This window comes from Xylocopa sonorina, chromosome 9 (genome assembly GCF_050948175.1).
Source record: "Xylocopa sonorina isolate GNS202 chromosome 9, iyXylSono1_principal, whole genome shotgun sequence".
NCBI classification, from domain to species: Eukaryota; Metazoa; Arthropoda; class Insecta; order Hymenoptera; family Apidae; genus Xylocopa; species Xylocopa sonorina.
This window is the reverse complement of record NC_135201.1, coordinates 12,007,072-12,027,577: the sequence shown is the minus strand read 5'-3', so window position 1 is coordinate 12,027,577 and position 20,506 is coordinate 12,007,072. Positions and strand designations below refer to the sequence as shown.

General features: G+C 49.9%; 2 protein-coding genes across 2 annotated transcripts in view; one reads left to right on the top strand and one right to left on the bottom strand.

Annotated features, from left to right (window-relative positions):
• The window catches only part of Ache-2 (acetylcholinesterase 2), a 57,973-nt gene extending 38,464 nt beyond the window's left edge, over nt 1-19,509 (bottom strand). Inside the window, exon 1 of the mRNA XM_076901923.1 lies at nt 18,071-19,509. Within this exon, the coding sequence (XP_076758038.1) occupies nt 18,071-19,205 (1,135 nt within the window). The 5' untranslated portion in view covers nt 19,206-19,509. The remainder of the gene's footprint in view (nt 1-18,070) is intronic.
• The window catches only part of Rim2 (replication in mitochondria 2), a 145,851-nt gene that overhangs the window by 54,311 nt on the left and 71,034 nt on the right, over nt 1-20,506 (top strand). The window lies entirely within an intron of this gene.

The following is a 20,506-nucleotide window of genomic DNA, read 5'->3' as shown; positions in this document are numbered from 1 at the left end:
TAAATTCCCCGAGACTGTCGGAGGGAAACATCGTTTAATCGAGGATAGATTAAAGCGAAAAGCTTTCGCCCGTGAAAGAAAACGCGCAGCTTTTAGCTACGATAAGCTCATTAGACGGCATGTAAGCGCATTATCGGCGCGGCGAGAATGTTTTTCAATGAAATCTGTATAGCGCAGTCGCGCCTCTAATTAACGGATCCGCCCTTAATCTTCGTTTCGCGAGTACGCGTGAATTTTTCGAAAAGCTATACAACACCCTGGAAAACGCCGCGAGAATTATCAACAATTTTCCGGTGGACTATTAATTAAACGAGCGGAGGCGAAAGAAGGTAGCGATCCTTCCGTCATAACGGGTAGCCAGGTAGACAAAGGCAAGAAACCGACTTGGCAGCCTGGTTGCTCGTAAATTATGCGGCTTTTTGTCGAATGAACGATCTTAAGGGGCGGGTACGGGACGCCAGTGGGTGATATGTAAAGTGACATAGTATTTACAGTCACGTAGCGCGACTGCCATTTACCACCTGCCACGGCTAGCAGATAGTTACGCTTTCTGTCGGGGCTGTTATCTTTGAGAACTTGCTGGTTCGTGCTTACAATTACAATTAAACGCCCTTAGCCCTTTCGCGATTTATTTCACCCGGTGGGAAACCGCGCGAATCTCTCCTGCCGGACGAGCGACCCAGTTTAATGAAGAATTTTTCCGCGATTCTTCGCTCGAAAATCGTACGATCCTGCTCCACGATTTGCCAGGGAGTTCACGGCGTTACTCTGCGCGGGATTTCCACCGAGAAACCGGCGATTACCTTTCGAACGAAGGAAACGGGGACCGAAGTTCGGTCGTAAACCGGAACGTCGGCGTGTTTTCCAATAAGTCTGACGTTTATGAGACAAAGTCGGCCTCGATCGCGGCCAAGCGTCGCTGGAATTGAAAACACTACGGCGCCGGCCGTATTCCGGTAGGAAAGCATCGGTCCCTCCGCTGTAACGGTGATATTTCCTCCGCTGCACGAATTTCTTTACTCCCTGCCGCTCGTAAAACAGTCGGATCGATCGAGAAATTACTGAAAACACATCGATAAATCGTTATTACTCGAGCTGGTTGCCACGACGCAGTCTTTGACCTGTTTTCCTTAATTTTAGATTTCATTCCGAGCGATCGGAGATCGAGGATAGAACGCTCCTCCCCAGAAGTAACGCGTTCTCGTTTTAGCTGAGAGTTTCTCGAACGGATGGATAGATTCTCGCGAAAAGTTCTGACAGAAGATCGCCTTTTTTTCCGTTTAGCGAGATAAATGGTTCGAGGGGAGAATTAACGAATAAAAATTTCCATCGGTTCTTGTTGCACGTCAGCCGATAAGAGACTCTTTTCTCGAGCGCATAAAAAGATTCCCAGCGAATTTCCCGGTACGGAGATAAATCTGAACGCGTGCGAAGACCAGGCGCGGTAGGAAGAAGGTCGAACTCGTTACGAACAGCCAGCAAGATTTCCGAGCCTAATTATGAGAACGCGCGTAAGACGAAGAAACTTCCGCGTTTGTTTCCGCCTCTCGCTCCGACATCGATACGATAGGAAATGTTTCCACGGAGTTGTAAAAAGATCTCCCACTAAATTTCCACGACAAAGATAAATCTCTGGCCGAGCGGTGGCTGGTAAATTTCTGCCGGCCGTATAAATCTCGGTGGAAATAGAATAGGAGGGAAATGTTCGTGGAACTTTCCAGAGAAAGTTCGAAAGGAGCGCGAAAATATAGGTCCCGCGAGAATCCCCCAGCGATGATGCACGAGCCGATAATTAATTTCGATCCTTTAATCGAAACACGAACACGTTTCAATTGGAAGCGAGAGAGTTGAGAGCGAACAGCTAGAGAGATGAGAGCGCTAGCGACGGAGTTTAATAAAGTATTCATACATATGTATTAGCGAGAATTATTTCTCCTCTTGAACAACCGTTCCTACGTATTCGTAGCTCTGGGGGAGTAGAGCCGTCAAGGCCGGCGATCTGCCGACAAACAAGAACGTCTGAGATGATCATGGGAAGATGTGGCGTCGTAACAACCGTGAATCTACATTCGACATCGTCCAGCCAGGACGGACAATTGCCAGTCATCAGTGAAATTGCCAGAGATTGCGAGATAAGTGTCTCCGCCGCCTTATCGAGTCAAGACGCTGATTACCCCGACGCAGCTGCCCGTTAACGCATCAACAAATCTGATCCCTGACGACGATTATTCGTCGAGCTGAACGAATCTCAAAAGTAGAAATTAAAGGACGCTTATCCAGCGATCGTTTAACTTCACGTACGAACGATGCATCGGCTATTATAGTGTCAGCGCGCGTAATTATTAAATTATATATAGCTGAACGTAATTAAATCTAATTTACCGAAACGCTTGACCCCGCGTTATGCGGGAGTGAAATTATAAATGGATCGCTCGAGCCATTCCACGACTCTTCCTACGACCAAACGCCATCAATTTGATCGCCTAACGATTCTGTACGTGCGTTCACTTAACAGATTCATGTTTCCATTATTCGCTGTTTAAAGCTCTACATAGTAGATACTGCGAGACTGGTCGTAACCCTTTGAAGTCCGGACAAGGCAGCCTTTAGAGAATGCCAGTGGGCACTCGGACAGGCGAGGGTTAAAAGGAGGACAGAGAGTCGAGCAGTCCGCGCGAACCGGCAAACATAATGCTCGGTTTCCTGATATCGCTCCACCGACGTCGCCATTATCGTGCGTCATTAAGGCGCATAACGATGTACCAAACCCCGAAATTCTCTGGGTAAATTCCCGGTTGGCACGCGACTCGTTTCGCGATAAGCGCTTCGCCTCGTTCATCTTTAAATGGTTCCTGCGGATTTTTCGACGAACGCCCGCGGAATTTTTCGCAACGACGACCAACAACGATCCGTGAAATCGACGGATAACGAACAACAAGATGGAATAAAATGCGTCGATCGCAACTTGTCCGATTCTCTCGTCGAATTCGATGCCTCCTGGACGAGGGACGAGTTCGTAAAGACGGGGGGCTCACTGGAATCGACGCTTCGATCGGATGGAAAGCGACGATTGAAAGAGGCGAGCGAACCGCCGACTAGAATTCCGTTCACGTGGTACTTGTTGCATCGGTTAAATGAAGGTAAAATAATTGCCCGTTGCGTGTCATGTACGATAATGCCCGCCTACCTATTTTTCCGCTCCGTTCCGTGCTTTGTTTTCGCTCTAATGGAAGGCCTTTCGGAAAATCCTGCAGCGAATAATTCCATTGTTCCGGTTGATAAAAAAAAGGAACGATTTCCTGGTTATTCCGCAGTCATTTTTTTATCACTGTTCTCATTTCGCTGATTCCAAGTGTTTGTTTGGCAGCAAACAAGCGAAATATTCCCTCTTCACGGTCCAAATTTCAAGGATCCTGAAATAGTATAGTTTCATCTGAGTATTTTCGGTGTCTCTCTAAAACTTTTACAGAAAGTACTCTCTAATTGACCCGACGACCTTTTCGTTCCTCCAATCTTGCGTTCCAATATCAAATTTCCATCCTGTTATTCAAACTGTAGTATTTCTGGTTGCCAGTCGTGCCGGATTCGTCGGGAAATCTTGCAGAAGCGCGACGTTTACTACGGTCGAACACGTGTCCGGCATGTAAACGCAGCGGGGATCCATGAGTCGCGAACAAGACGGACGTGGTGCCCTTTACGGGCCGTAGGAAGTTTAACTTTCCGATTCGGTGTCGCCCAGTTCTGTTTCTTCGAGTGTTCCCGCGCGAAACTTTCCTCGCGCCCGCGGCACACGTGAGCAGCTGGTCAAAGAGCTGCGGAGGAACGCGGAAAAGAACGCGAACGGCGATCAATTATGCAGAACGTGACTCATGCCTGCTGGTCGATAGCTGGTGCGCCTATGCCGGTCACTTTTCACGATGTTCCCGATGCGGTATCCACCGGTCGCATCTTCGCACGCATCGATCCGGAAATCGACCTTTAGCAAAATTGGGAGCAGACGCGTTACAGGGTCTTCAGCCTTTAAGAAAGAGGAAGAAAAAGCCGGTTACCTTGCTACGGGGACGTCGACTCGAGGCTTGACACCTTCTCGGTGAATTTCCTCTTCAACGGCTGAGTCTCGCGAGCGGGTAAACTCGAGAGGGGCCAAAGTAGTTTTTAATTAACTGAGAGGATCAATTTCCACGGGTAAACAGTCGGCCGGGTAAATACAGAGGCAGCGGCTCGAGGTTGGATCCAGCCTTTGACAGGGGGACCGTTTAAATCGGAACCAATCAAGGTGTTGGACTCGAAGAGATTGCGCCACTCTCCGACAGGAGATTCGAGCGGATCGAAGGTAAACGTCGGGCGACTCCTCGTCCCGAGTAAAATAAGGCGAGGGTTTGCCTTGGTCGAACCTACGCGCAAAATAAAATTCCGTTAGAGACTAAGAACGAAGGAAAAAATACCGTCACGGGTGTACCGGAAGTCTTCAATCGTTTAAAGCCGCCGCGAGCGACTTCCGCGCTTTAGAGCGCCGTGAGAACCGACTCGAGAATTTATCGATCGCCTGATTAAAACATGACGGTCGGGGGTATGTAGGGTAGGCTGCACAGCCATCGATCCCCGGATGATTCGTTATCGGTTCGAAGCACCGCGTCGCGAAACGCTCCGTCGGACGAAGTTCGGTGGCAGCCTCCTCTGTCCACGGGTAAACCACGATGAACGCCCGGGCCACGACCCTCCCAGCAGTTCCGTCCGCTCCCTGGGAAACCAGCCGGCCGTTTACAAGGATCGCCCGTCCCCTCTTACGTTCAACTTTCGCCCGAAAGTGGCGTAAAGTGCGTTTACTCCGGCAGAAACTGGTTCGTCCGAGGAGAAACTCCACGGGAAGAAGAATCAGAGGGTTCGCTCCTGCTTCTACGAGTAGATGCTTCCTCTTTTAGTCGGGACGCACAGGATCCGGAAGCTCCTAGCCGCAGTGTCCGCGTTGCTCGAGACCAAAGTTCGATGATCGATCCGCGGTTCGAGCGGAGTTGCTTAATGCAGAGCCCGTCCTCGGGCTTTCTCATTGTGTTCGAGCTCGAGACCGCAAAGTTTGCCCGGTGTCCCCTGGCCATGAGCGATTAATTCCCGGGCTGGATGCCAGACAGGGCAGCCATCCGCTGGCAAAAAGACCCTACAATGGAGATTCGTGTCATTTTTGCATCTATACAAACGTAACGCCGTGCCCTCTTCGGGTGTATGAATTATTCAGGGCGGCACGCGCGCTGTGAAAACGGCGACGTTTGATACCGTGTGCCTTGGAAGGAGGAGGACTCGTGGCTGGTCCTTTTTACACGCAATAACAGGCGTCCTCCGGCGGCGTTCCTTAAATCTTGTATATAAGATACTAAACGGGAAATATGGCCCATAAAACACGGGGGGTGTACACTTCCTTACGGTCCAGGATACGGTCAAAGGTAAACGAATAACGGGGCTCGAATGGATAGGGTAGTTCGAATCTGTCTTGGAAACAGTTACTCGCCAGCTAATCGGGAAACATCGTCGCGGAAAAATTTCTTTCCCTTTCTTCAACTTCTCCGTAATGACATTGAGATTGCTCCGTGAAATCGAACGATGGATATCGAGCCTGAACAGGGAAGTGTAAGTAAACCACTCTCATGTTTTACGACATTGTGCCAGGGAAGTTTAATATAACGGCTCCGAGCAACGGCTACTCTTTTCGAGTAATCGTTCCTTCACCCTCTTGGACCCAGACGCGTTAACTTTCCAGCCTCGCTCCGTGGAAATATTCTGAAGTTCGCCTCAATTTCCTTAAATGCTATCGCGAGGTCCATTCGCTCGGTGCCTCCGTGGACGTTTAAGCGCTCCGTTACTCCGACAAGTTTCGCGTCCTTTTTCCTTTTTTTTTTTCGTCCGTGCATCCACCCCTCCGTTTCTGATTTCCACGAATATTCCACTATCTCGAGTTACTTCCTAACTTGGTTAGAACCCGCGCATCGAAGATAAGAGGAGGCTCCTGAAACAGAGGGAATTTCTACGTATCGAACACGCGCTAGTGTCGACGCGCAGGCTTCGGTTCTGAAAGTCAAAAGACCCGTACCAGCGACGAGCCTCTAAACAGCTCATACATTTTAATGGGCCATCAAAGTACATTTACGGCACACGGGTTAGCGAAACCCCTCAATTACCACAAGGGCTGCTGTTATGATTGGTCTGGCTCGGTTCGTTAATAATCGTGAAACTGATCTTTGCCACCGCTTATCGGATGGCAACTCGGCCTAAATAACGATCCATCGGCGAACAAACCGACACGACGCCCCCACCACGGCTACCACCACCGGAACCTTCGGGGAAATATGGACTTTGACGATTCTTCGCGCAAGTTCCGAGCAAATAACGTTAAGAAACTCCCTGGCGAACTCTTTATTAGCGCAAACGTAAGACTACGGCGGCGGCGACGACGAGGGGACGAGCGCCCCGCATAACCTTTCACGAAGTTGCTGTTACGAGCCGAGTTCTGGCTAAATTGGAAGTCCAAGATCGCAACGGGCCGAAAAGACGGTGTTGTAACAAGTTGAAGGGCTCTTCACCCAATTTTTCTGTACCGACTTAAAGAGACCGTGGCTCCTTTAATCAACCCTCTTATTTACTCTTCCACTACTCCCTCTCGGCTGCGCCACGCCTCCGTCTTCCACTCCAAAGCAATTTCCACATTGAACAAGTTACCGACGAGTTTTCCTTGTTACGCGTGTCCGTTAGCTTTATAATCCTTCAACATTCCTCCGCGATACCAGCAGTCACTGTTCCTCCTCGGATACTTTCCAATTGTTTTCTTGCCAGCCGGCTCGGAAACGTCCAAAATGATACCTGAAACGTTCAAGCTGTAGCGCATTGCAAATGGAAGGCCGTTTATTACAAACGGTCCGTAAACGTCACCGGAAATGGTATTATATTTCGAGAAAGGTTAAGGATAGTCGTTAATCCTGATAAGCTAGCAGTGCCGCTTATGGTTTTTCGATGAAGTTTAAAGCTGGAGAAATTCCGTGCACCCTGCACCCACGCGTCAAGCGGTGGCGGGGTAATTCCGAGTGTCGCATAATTCGATCGCATCCGCAGTCGCCTCTCGGCGTAGTTATCTCGAAATTGCATTTGTCATTCGAAGAGAATGATACGACGGGACGGTCGTACGTTTTCGCGGCTGCTCGCCGTGGTCTGTCCGCAATTACGAGCCATCAACGATTATCTCTCGGCGACGTTCCACTTTTATCGATGCTCGCGTTTCGAATCGTCCTCTTCGTCTCCAGTTCAAACAGCGTCGTCTCGAAAACCCGCGCGTGACACGTTTCCCCGCCATGTATTTCATACTCGACGCGATATTACTGACCGCAGGTGGGCAGGATGCGTCCGATTTTCATGCGGCCCCGAGCTCCTCGCGGCCGTGCGATCGTAACACGGTTGCAATAACAAATAACAGCTGCGTATCGTTTATGCGCTTCCGACTGGATTGCGCGCGTTGTATTTTTAATTAAGAACAACAGACGACAGTTGTTTACCGATCAGCTGGATTAACAACGCCGGGGATCGCGTTCGACCCGGAAACGCACTCCCAGGAGTACAGCTGGGGGGGGTAGAAAAAACGCGTGAAGCAATACCCGATGTTTTCACGGTCCAGTTTCAAGGACCCTCAAAGGGAAGAACCCCATCGCGCGTGATTCCATTGTATCCCCGTCCGGGGTAGATAGAACGCGTGATTAATTCGCTTGGCGCAATTCTGCTTAATGAACGCATCCCGATGCTTTTTAGGAACGGGACGCCACGGGGTACAAAGTGCAGAGAGAAAAGCCTGGCTTTTATTTGGCCCGTCACTTTGCACGGAAAGGCACTTCTTTCCACCGCGAGACGCGTTTAAAGCGTACCCTTTGAAGCGGTCGTACAAAGCCTTCGCCAAGGCACCCGCCAACCCCTCGCCGCCTACTTTACGGTCCGGGGACGCGAAAACACGAGGTTCGTGTCTGAGAAACAGACGGCATTAGAGAAGGGGACCGGCTCGGTCCTTGTTTCTTGTCATTAACCATCCCCGCGATGTTTCCCGTCCCCATAACTGTCGCTTCCCTAATGAAATCGGATGGTGGACGGCAAAAATGCCAACGGAATGCTGCGGGGACGCGTTTCGAAATCGAGTTCCGAGTGCGAGGCGGAAATCTCGGCTAACCGTGTCCAGGGTATCTCACAATCCTCTATAAATTGATATCCAACGATTCGAGTGTCCTACACCGTTCGCCAATCGTGGCCGCCGCAGACCACAATTCGGATAATCACTCGTAAATGCACCGATCGACCAGCTTCCACCTGGTTTCCAACGCATCGACGATCTCTCCCGACATTCTCGATCCGAGTCTCGAACGGATATCCCGTTTCCTCGCTGTCCAATGAAATAGCACCGTTCCACGGGTGCTCTTCGCGAAATTTTATCCGCCAACCGTGACTGAAGCCACTCTAAATAATAAAAGATCTTCAATTGTACCGCGCGATGTTCCTAAACCAAGCTCGGCTAAATCCAACAGACGAAAACCTGGAAACATATCACGATTGAGTTTTCAGGCTCAGTGTGAAAGGGTTACGTTTCAACGAGCGGACTGAGAAAGTCTGAAAGCGAATCGAACAGCTGATTACCCCGGGATAATTTACCGGACGAGCGTTACTTCAATTATATCGAGGAGTCAATTAGTGGAGAGCATTGCGAGCCATTATCGGGGCGATTCGTCTCAATTTCAGCGCGGTCCACTCGCATCTGTTGAATCTGGCCTGACGCCAAGTCGCGTAGGTGGGGTAACAACGTCGACCCCTGTTTCTTATTCACCGGAACAAGTTGCGTCTGACAGCGGAGCTCGAGAACGCCAACGAGACGTCTCGATCGAACACGATCGTCGAGCCTGGCGACTTCAAAGGAGCGAGAACTCTTGGGTGGTCCTACGATGGCGCGTAGACACCCGGAAATCAAACGGCGAGATGGAAAACTCTGCAGAGTGAAGAGGAACAAGAGTAATGGTCCAAGAGAGAGAAGGAGAGAGAGGATAACGGTGAAGTTTGCGCAAAATGCCGACGATGTTTGACGAACGGGCGGAAAGAGACGGTGATCAGGCCGCGGGATGGAACTCGAGTGGGATTTCGACGGATGTCGATAACAATCGCGCGTGTTTTCGTTCGAAGGAACGTGGACCGAGCACTCGATACGGGGCTCGCTTATCTATCCAATCGACTAGCCGTCTTTGCCTTTGAAATCACGGAAATGATCCTGCGTTTGCTTTACTCTGATCGACGGACGCGCTGGTCATGGGAAGAGACGACGAAACAGGCACCCTGGGTGCATCCGCCACGCATCTCGGTACTTGTAAATTACAAGAGAACAGTATCCAAAGCTGAACGAAGAGAAGGTGGTACCTTTGACATTATCGTCGACGATTGAAGGTTTTACCGTTAACTCCTCGTGAATATTAGATCACAGAGAGCCGTGGCAGACCTGACGAGCTGCCATTCGGTAGCCCATAGGCGAGAAAATGGCGCGCGTGAGCATCAAATCAAATCGGAAAACTAGCTGCTCGTACGAACGACGAAAACAAGATACATGCATATTCATGGACCGCGCGAGCCTGTCTGCCGCTAATCGTGTAATCCGAAATCGCCTAATAGCCGTCCCAAACACAATCCACCTGCAATTGCGTGAAACAATGCGTCGCAACTGCGAGCATTCGCGTCGAGAATCTACGCTGGACGAGCGTTTAATAGAGGGCACGGTGCGCTTTCGCCGACCATTTTTAGGGACATTAAAACAGTCGATGTACGATTACTCTAGGGCCTAGTGATTAGCGCGGTCGATTCGCACAGCGGGAACCAACTTGGTCTCCCTCGAGGTTCAAAGTTAGCTGATCGCATTCCACGCTGGACTAAAGTGTCGAAGGCATTCTCGTAAAAGACTGCGCCTTGGTAAGTATCCTTAGAAGACCGTGACACAAGAACCATTCACCTCGCACACAAAAATTCCAAGAAGAAACGGAAGACACGGCGAGACACGCTGAAACAGAAGCGAACAACTTTTCAGTGAACGATGAAAATCCAGAGGCGTAGAGAAAAAGCCACGATCGAAGGTTGACAGACGCGATAGGGAATGACGGGCGCATATTCGGAGGGTATGCAGCTGCTTGCGGATATACGAGCCAATGTATACTAACGAGGTAATCCCTGGCCACCTGACGTTCCATGCCACGACTATCATATGTTCTGCTACGTGTGCATATCCTGATGCAGCAAAACGGGCCACAAGAATGATGCATCGGACGGTGGACCGATTGGAACTCTGCCAGTGATCGGTCGTTACCTATTACGGTTTACATTACGGGCAGAAGAGTACGCGCGCGGCGTTCTAATTATTTACCGAACGAAAAACGTGGGTTTCGATCATTGATTCGAAGGGAAGACCTATCCTACGGTTCCTAAAATGTAAGGCGGACTGTGTAACTCCTTGAAATTGGTCGTGCGGGGAATTACTTGGAGGAGAGAAGGGCGCGTTGGGAATCTACATATATGAAACCGAGGAAGTCGATAACGTTGGAACGGGAGAATGTTTCATGAATTTCAGATGCGAATCGCGGCAAACAAAGTCGCCGATTTCGTAGTTGGAACATTTCGTAGGTGGAGAAAGAGAGAAAGTGGAACGGTTACTCCCGAGGAGGATCGAGGAGTCCACCGCCGATGTAATTCGCTTATCCAGCCGTTTATCGGTAATATTCTGGCCACGGTAACTACGAAGGAGCGCCAGGGCAATCGACTACGTGGAAAAGTGTCGCCAGACCTTGATAATATTCTCTCGCGAGAAGTATCCGCCGAACGTGGAGCTCCAAGAGAGAAAAAGAAGAAAACTAACGGTAAAGGATACATGGAAATTAGAGGAAAATCGATCGACGACCCAATTCCCACGGGTAACGATTCATTTTCGAGGGAGAATTCCTTTACAGAGACGTAATTCGAAGCCGGTGGAAGAAGCACGCAAGCACAGGAAAAGTACGAGCCGTAAATTCGCAATTAGCCTTAAGCGACCACGCAAATTGTCACGTAACGCTTTCAACGGATTCGTGATGTCCTGGAATCGCGTGTCGTTGGGCTTGTATTCCAAAAAAAAAAAAAAGAAAGAAAGGAATCAAACGCGGATACAACCGCTGAAAATCGTAGCGCAATTACGCGTATCGTGTCGCACGCGGAATATTTTTTTTCACCCCGATCCCCCGCTGTCGTATCCCCCTGTTATCGGGCTTGAAATTCGTAGAAACACGACGGAGCTCGCGTGACAAATTAAACGTTCCTTCCGTTATCACGTTTTCAGCCGCAGATTCGAACTCTCTCGCCCACCTTGGAATTCAATATTTCCTACATTCCTCGTGTCGCCGAATTTCGCCCTGAATTTCACCCCGAGTTTTAATACAGCTGCGAACAGGGGCGAACAAATCGCGGGGTGAATCGCGCCAGCTGGGCTCGGTTGTCGATATCAGATTAAAGGATCGAAGCGAGAAACCGACGGCAGAGAAGATTACGAGCGGGATCCGCAGGCATCTCGCCTCGGTGGCAAAAAAAAAAAAAAAAAAAATACGGTTTCGAGAGAAGCTCTGAAAGGGGGTGAAAACGAAAAGAGGGGAGGCGGAAAAAAGAGTAATTAACGAAGTGCCTTTTTCGCGGAATTCTTTATAGCGCTTTTAATTATCCGATGCGTCGCTCATAAGCTGAAACACCGACGACGGGTTGGAAACACGTCGACCGTTCCCTCCCTGCCGTGGAAAAACCCTCGAATACCGGAAATTCTTTCTGACGGCGGTCCGCTGAAAGTTCGCCACGGCTTCCGAACGGTGGAGTTGTTACAAAAATATGACCGTTTTTACAATGTCGATGACACGGGGACATTATAACGGAGCGATGGAACTTTTTTTACGGTTAAAAAGTTGCCGTATGCGGCGGCTGTAGAAAGTATTAAGAGAGGAATAATTAATGGGGCACACTTTCCTGGGGAAATTCCCTTCGAACCGCCTAATTACCTCCTGCATCATTCATAAGTGCACTCTCCCGCGAAAACTGTTATTCTCGTGTAATTACGTCGCGTTGCTAAATCACATTACCCTGCTCAACAGAAGTTCGTCGTCGAGGAACAAACCGGAGCATCGATCAGAGAAAATGGACGAGGTGGATCTCGGAAAATTTCGTGCAAACATCGTACGCAGGTGGAAACGTCGAAACGTAACGCAATTGGCTAGGTGGCACCGTCAGAAGGGTATCCTTTGCCACATTAACAAGAGGTCGGATCAATTAACGGATTAGAAGACCACCTTCGGTTACTCGCAAAGGATCCTCGCAATTACCGCACGCTCACGCACACGCGGATCGATCGGTTCGAAGTGATTTTAATTAAACAGCACCCGGTATCAACAGAGGCGGGAGCACCAACCGCGAGCTATTGAATTTTTCGCTATTTTCCTCGCTTAAATCCATCGGAGGATCGCTTTTCCGCGCCAACGACCGCGCGCTCTTTCCATCTTCGATTCTCCAACGTGAGAAAAAAATGAAAGTCGCTAGGAAACCAGGTTGAAAAGTGAGCGATAGCGTTCTCCACAGGCGAGGAAGAAACGAAGGGGAATAACATTGTATTAATGGAGATTCGAACTGGAGGCGGTCTGATGGCAATTCGATATTCTATCCATTCTGTTGCCTCGACTCCGCTGTTATAAATTCTATTTTCCTCCCCGGCGTACGTGCTTGAAGATTCGCGGCTCGCGCGATATTACAATTTCGAGTCAAAAGGCAGCAGGGGTCGGTGAATATTTTTTTAAACCCGCGATATTCCCGGGGCTATTTTGTCCAGGCTGCGTATTAAAATATAAATACATTCGTTTTGCCGGGCGAATTGAATTAGAGAAGGAAAATTCGTGGCCCCGAGGCTTGAAACATTTATCGAAGCGGCGGAAAGGTCATAACAGCGGAAGTCGAATAAAAGAGACTGCATAATGGAGGGGGAGATCCGTACGAGCCGAGGGTTTAACGGGGACCCTGCTGCCACGTGACCTTAACCCTTTGACGAGACATATTTCGAGTGGCTAGCTACGTGGCACTCTGCCGTCTGTGCCTTAAAGCGGAACAACCGGATGGAGGTGTTCGATTCGCGATAAGCCACGGACTCGGGTCATCCTTGACGTGTTAACGTCCGACGAGATGAGAAAATCAGCGGGAAAGAGTTCGCGTCGATGAGCCGAACGAGCCTCAACGAGCGAATGAGAATCGCTCCAGACTCTGACAACGTTTCTTCGAGGCTGAAGAGCCGCAAGATAGTCGTGACCTCCGAGACTCCGCGCACTGGAAGAATCCTTCATCCGTTTTCCAGCTAACGTAATTTCCCGTATATATCCGGCCGGCAATTTGTCCCCGTGTAATTGCACGTCGACCAACAAAAGGGTTTGTATCCTTTCAGCGATTCTAACGACGTTGCTCCTTAACGAACGTCGAGGCTGGCTCTCGCGTTGCAAACGACATTGGGAATCTAATATAAACCGCGCTGGATCCCTCTCGATTCGTCCTGACGAGCTGGCCGATGCGCCGATACGCCTGCTCGGGCTTTTAATTTCCCGTGCGCTCGCGTGACACGTTGACGAACCCCGTTGCGATCTTAAATAGGGGCTGTTTTGTCGCAGACGTGTCACGAGGTCCTAGCGTGCCGATCGCTCGCAGCTAATGACTCTGAACTTTACACTTCTGCCGTTTTAAAATCGTCCCCTCTGGTGGAGGAGTTGGTCGGATGCGGCGTCTCGCGGTAAGGGCGGCTCGAGTACTTCAGAAAACGAGCTGATCCGAGATTACATTGGAACCTGAATAAATTTTAAACAGATTAGATCTCGATTACATTTACGTCGGCTAGATTAGGGTCTCGCTCGAGGTGTTCGGTCACCGTTTGACCGATATTTCTTTTTCACGCCCTACTTTTCTAGCCACCGAACAATTTTGTCAAGCGTTCACTTGTTTCGAGGCGATGAACGTTAACGCCGGCTCCACCTCTGGGAACGCCAGGAGATATGGGATTCAATTAATACTCGTCGCGGTGATTAAATAATCCGCAATTAAGGAGGCGACTGGAATTAAAGGAAGTTCCGCGGGACGGTGATAAATTTTTTGCCGCGATAAATTGGACCACCCTGGCGAGCCCATCCCAACGGGGGCAGTTCCCATTATTCAGAATCCGTTTAACTACACTTCAGACTAACATAACGAACACGGTATCGGGTTTAAGTCGCCGCGGTCGCGATTAATAGCTCGATTTGTAAAAATCACAGTATCCACCACCGCGACGAAACGAAATAGAGGACAGAACCGTCGAATGTGAATTGTTAAAGACGAGGAAACGTATATTCGAGTGGAGGAGAAAAAGGTCACGGCCACTGTTTTAACTGCGGCGCATTATATTATTTTTCAACGGTCCGCGAGTTATTTATCCATCAAGCCGAGGGCGATGAAAATTTCATCGCCACGTCCGTCCCACGGTACACAACTTCCTGAACAATACGCATCGATATCGGATCTAGATTAGCTCGAACGAATTTTAACTCACCAACCGATTGAAACGTCACGGGAAAAACCTGACCGAGGACGCGTGTCTCGACGGCCCTTCCGCGAGAGGATTTTCCCGAATATTCCCAAGGAACCTCTCGCGGAATTCCCGCAATCTATCGGCGGAATCTTCCGCTCGGATCGTCCCGCGCCGCAGCGAACGAAGAAATAAATCCGACCCGGGGATCTCGAGAATAATGGGTCGAACCTTCCGACTATAAAATCAGAATTTTCGACGAGGAATATTCATGAAATGCTTACGCGCGACTTAATCGTTGGATTACCAGAGGAATCTCGAACGGAATTTTCGCGAGCGCTGGACGCAGCCGTCCTGGCTCTTCGCTGGACCTCGCGGTGGTACGAGTCAGCCGTTTCACCGACGCAAATGAAATTTCTCGTTTCTTTGGAATTTAATTACAATTAACGCGCGAGGACACTCGAAATTCTAACGTCGGGTACGCCTGATAATAATTACTTTCGCTCGAAGTTAAGTTCGACCCGAAACGAGGACGATTTCGGTGTTTCGACATAAAAACAGCCGCTGGGAGGTGAGCAGGGGGTGGTAGAGGGTTAATGAAGATGGAAACGGTGACACGGGACATAATGATCGGCTGGTCGGCTCTAATTACTTCGTCGCACTTTCCTCATAATTTCGTTTCGGTTAATGCCATGCAAAGGGCGATGCATTATTCGGTTAATAGCTGCGGTATGCGAATTTACGCTCGTATTATAATCCTACAGCTCGTTGATGTAATTATCGACTGCGGAACGGAGCGCCGTTTGCCCTCGTTAACGAAACACGTTCCTCGTATCCAAGGAGTTTTCTCCGATAATCCGCACAATTTCTATTCGGATATCGCGAAACGAATTCGTCCAATTTCGCAACTCCCGTTCATCCTCTTTTTCACCCGCCAGTTTGCGCGCCAGCAAACACGAGGACGTTTTTGAGTAACGAAGATTTCGAATTTGTAAGTTAGAAGCGACGACTGCGAGAGGAATTGCCTCAGCTTTTTCCAGGCGAGTGGAGAACCAAAAAGAAAAGAGAGGGTTTCTTGCTTTTTTTTTCATCTATGCAAATTGCAATATGAAAAAAATGTCGAGCACGCAGACGTGTCGGGTCAAGGGTGGAGACTTTCGTTTTCCGCTCGTTTAGAATTTTTGTCGCGACGGTTTCAGATAAATTCCCATCCTGTCGCGGCGACTAATCCTCGTCCCTTTTTTTCTATCCGTTTGCGCGGCACCAACGAGTCACCCTTTACTCCCTAAATTGGGGGACGGCAGCGGCAAAATAGATAAAGGAAAAAAATAAAAAGGGGGAATTCATTGAAAGGGATCTGTCGGGGAAAGAATGAATCCCAATGAACGCACGGTGTTCGCCACGTTTCATTGAAATTCAAACAATGTCGCGGAAAAGTTAGTTAAGAACCGCGGGACGAGAACGAACGCTCTGCGACAGAGGGGCGCGGGGAGGACGCACGGAATTCGAATCCGGTTCGGTAAATTTTCCAAAGTTTGCGTAACTTGCACGTCGGGAAACAAAATTGCGCCTCTCGTGAAAACACGCCGCGATCCGCCCCTACTTCTTACCCAACCCCGCCCTCTGCTACCTTAATTTCCCGGGTGGCGGAAAATTAATTAAACAAATCCCATTTTCAATTTCCCAAACACTCACAGTTCCCCACCCCTAATTTCACCCTGCTGGTTATGTCTCCTCCTGTGTTCGTTCGTTTCTGAATAGGCGGTGAAGTCGTCGACCAAACGAGGGATAATCGAGTTGGATTCGACTGCACCTTCGAGGAGGAAGTCTTGTACGGCACCCCAGCGTGAATTGAATTAGTTCGTAGCCGCAAGAGGAGTCAATTCGACGCCAAAAAACGTGTCCACGATGATCGCGGGTGTTAACATGTTGGGTGGAAGTTAACGTGTGCGATTCGTGTGATGAAATGGTGCATGCATCGGAGGTAGGTTCGTTTAGCTTCAGATATGCCCTGGTAGAGATACATTTCACGCGGAACGGGTACGGCCGTGAGATTGCAATGTTTAACCCATTCACGATGATACCATTAAGCGGTTCGGTATTAGAGCCACACTCAATTGTCAGTCGCAACGCGCATTTGCACAGGTGTAGGCGCGAGATATCGTATCGAACAGTACTTTGAATGGACTAAATTGCTGCATAGGTACGTGTCCATCGTGATGAGTCGCTTCGTGCTCCTATACCAAATGAAATAAATTCGATTCCATGGAAACGTTTAGTAGCTCGAAGACCTGGTTCTCTCTCTCTCTCGTCGATTCGACTACTTCTTTCTAGGATCAAAACCTGTTTGCACTTGTGTCGATTGCTAATTGATAACGTCGATTTCCTTCATCCTCGAAGAGAACTCTAACACTAAAGGACTGTTCGATTGTCCAGGCTTGAAGCCAATCGACGTTGAAGATGATCGCTAAAGACTGCTTCAATTTGCAGAGATTGAAGTCTCAACAAGTGGACTCGTCACGGACCGCTTTCAAGGAATCTAGAATCCGTTATCTGGAAAGGGTACCAGATGAGTCTGATTAATCATCTTCGAGGGAAAAACTTGAAGAACCGGTGGAAATTTATCAGACTTTTCTCCGTTCAGTCTTGAAAGGTGTGCTCGATGAACTCTATTAATCACGAAACGCGAAGGCATCTTTCCCCTTGCAATCTTAGGCGATTGCTCGATTTCTTCGCCATTCGAGCCCGCCGTTCCGTCGATGTTGAACGATCAAACATTCAAAGAGCGCCTCGAAATCATCGCAAATGCTCTGATTTATAGTCGAAGGAACAGCCACGGACTTTCCTCGAGCTCTGTCCATCTTGCGAACGAGAGAAGGGTCTCGTGGACGCGAAACAAGGAGGCCCGTTTAATTACTTCGACTCGACGGAGCGAGAAACGGCCATTACGTTTTTCCGTCCGATCGACGCCATTACCTACCACGATTTTATTACAAGTTTCCATTAGTGACCTTAAAGGCGCGCAACTTCGGCACGTGACAATTCGAGCCTGGTACACGTACGAGATTTCAGAATTTACCGGGAGCCTTTGAAGAAACCTATCGTGCCCGTGGCATTTAGACCGCAAAGGTTAATTATCTAGAGTGGGTCGCAGTTAAGAAAGTCGACGCGAAATAATTTCCCTCGGCCGCGTTACGAGACGCAGTCTTTCATTAACGAGAAAGGCAGATCACGAGCCAATAATGAATAGCTATCCGTATTATCCAACGACGATAGAACGGGGAACCATTGTTTCCAGCCGACGCAGCTGCTCGTTCGTTCATCCGAACTCTGGTTTACGTAACGTACACTAGAGACTCGTCGAATCGGCATTTCCGTACCAAAAAGTCTCCGCTTCTCGTTTAGCTGTGGTCGAGCATGGGACGAGCTTCGCTGTTGCTGTCATTAGTCGAGAAAAGTGCGAAGAAACCTACTTACCCTCGTTCTCGTTGTTTCCGATCAGGATCTCCGTGTCTTTGAAGTCAGCTTCCCTGAGCAAGTCCAGTGGATGCTTGGGCAGGAAGATCCCGTCGATCGTGGGCGCCGATGGGAAGCCCAGAATTCCCCAATAGCTGTTCCATTGTTGCACGGAGATGCTCTTCGCGTCCACGGATCTCATACAAGCCATCACTCTGGCGGGATTCTCTTGCAGCATGGTCGAGTCGCAGCCACAATCGTCGACGAGTATCCTGGCTACCTCGTTCGCCTTTTCTCCGGTCATGTAACTCCAGGGAGCGTTCAAAGTGCCACTCTGGAGAATTCCACGGCGTACCAAGCCGCGGGTGACGGGCGAGATCAAGTGCAGAGAGACGGAGCTGCCACCGGCAGACTCTCCGAAGATGGTGATCAGTTCAGGGTCACCGCCGAAAGCGGCTGCGTTATCCCTGAGCCACCTGAGCGCCAGTGCCTGGTCCCACAAGCCCATGTTCCCGGGCGCTTCCTCGCTGTTTGTGAAGTGCTTGTTCAAATAGAGGAACCCGAACGCGCCCACTCTGTACTGCATAGAGGCGATGATGACGTTGCTGGCGGCTGCCATGATGTCCGCGTCGTAGACGTCCAAAGTGGCTGTGCCGCTCATAAATCCGCCCCCGTAGATCCACACGAGAAGCGGCAGCCCGTTCCTCTCGCCGTTGTTGGGCAGCTCCGATCCCTTGTGTCTCAGTCGAAACTTTTCCGGCACCCAAATGTTCAGGTACAGACAGTCCTCGGAGATATTCGTGTTCGGATTCCACATTTCCTCGCCTGGAAAACCGGGAAAGTACTCGTATCTCTCCTGGAAACAGCTGTTCGGCAACACGGTGGCATTTAGGACGCCGTGCCAGGGTTCTATGGGCAAGGGCTTTCTGAATCTGAGGGGTCCTATCGGCGGCTTAGCGAACGGTATCCCGTAGAATATGTGAACCTCCTTGTCGAGCACGGTGCGGGAGAAACCGCGGACCAGACCGCTGGTGGTTTCGACGACGAGGGGGTCGTTGTGCACGTTGTTCCTCTGCGCGGAGACGTTCGCCCTTGCGGAGCCGGTGCAGAGAAGGGCCAGCAGGAACAGCAGGTACGTCATCGTGGTTGGGACCATCTCGGTTAGAGAGTTTCGTGAAGCACACCTGCCGAGAGAGACTCAACAAGTTAGCGAGTGGGGGACCGGCTGTGGAGCCGGCTTTTGCGCGGAATCCTCTCCGTTCGCCTCCACTCTCTAACCACGCCGTCTCCCCGTGTCTCGTTCGCTGTGCCCCTCCGTCTCTTCTAATTCACCGTGACCTTCCGAAGCATACGCACCCTGAGCGACGAAAGCACACGCACGCGCGCTGAATATCACCCTTCTTCACCTTTTTCCTCTCGACCTCCCTCGAATGTTTATTTAATTCGAACGGAAAATACACGGGTCGGCTCTCGCTCGTCCAGAGAGGAACAACGGGGCTGTATCGCAGACAGGCGACGGCCGTCAAGCGCCAAGGACACACGACTGCGTTCTGGAAAGACAAACAAAGGGATCGCGCGCAGATTGAGGCAGGCAGGAGGGTAAATTTTCGCGCGGCGGCCGGCGAGCCGCGTTGCACGGGGTCGACTGATCGAGGCGGTAGAGGTGGAACAGAGTCGAGGTGCGCCGCGTTCGCTGACGGTGGTGGTGAACACGAACAGCCAGTGGTGGTGGCGGTGCTGGTGGTGGTGGCGGCGACGGCGACCGACTGTTGGCGCACGCCTCGCGCCCGTACATAGCGATGGCCATTCGATTCTCTTCCCGGCAAGTACTCGAGCAATTGCATCTTCTCAAGATTATATCCCCTTCGATACAGTCGAGCTCTTTCGAGTCACACTTTAACTTGTCCCAGGGTATTCGACTATTCCTCTAGGATACCGTACAATTCAATGATAATTGTGGCGTTGATGATTCTGTGGCTTCGCGGAGGAGATTGGATATCGTATCAGTGGGTGGTTTCCAGTGACTTGCCCGAGCGTGCGTCGTATCCATCGCTAGTCGTAGATATAGACAAGTCAATCCTCAAACGCCTGTCCTTGCTCGATTGTCTATCTACTCGCCCTCGTAGTTTCAGTCTGATTCTTCCGTTCCTTAATCACCCTGCCTCGTCGAGAAATCTCGTCGCAGCCTCGAGTCGAGTCGACGTTAACCGCTAACGAATGAAACTAGTAATTGTCTATAATCTGAAAATAGTAATTGTCTTGAGTGATTAAAAAGTGGCAACGAAATCAAGTGGTTTTTGATCTCGTCATGGTCTAATTAGAGTTCAAGTAAAAGTATGCCACAAAACACAGAAGAGACTTCGAGCGCTATTGAATCGTTTCTCATCTCGAGCGGATAATACAGCGATACAGAGAGTCTGCAATAATTCGTGACGATCGTCGTAGAGGAAAGTCACG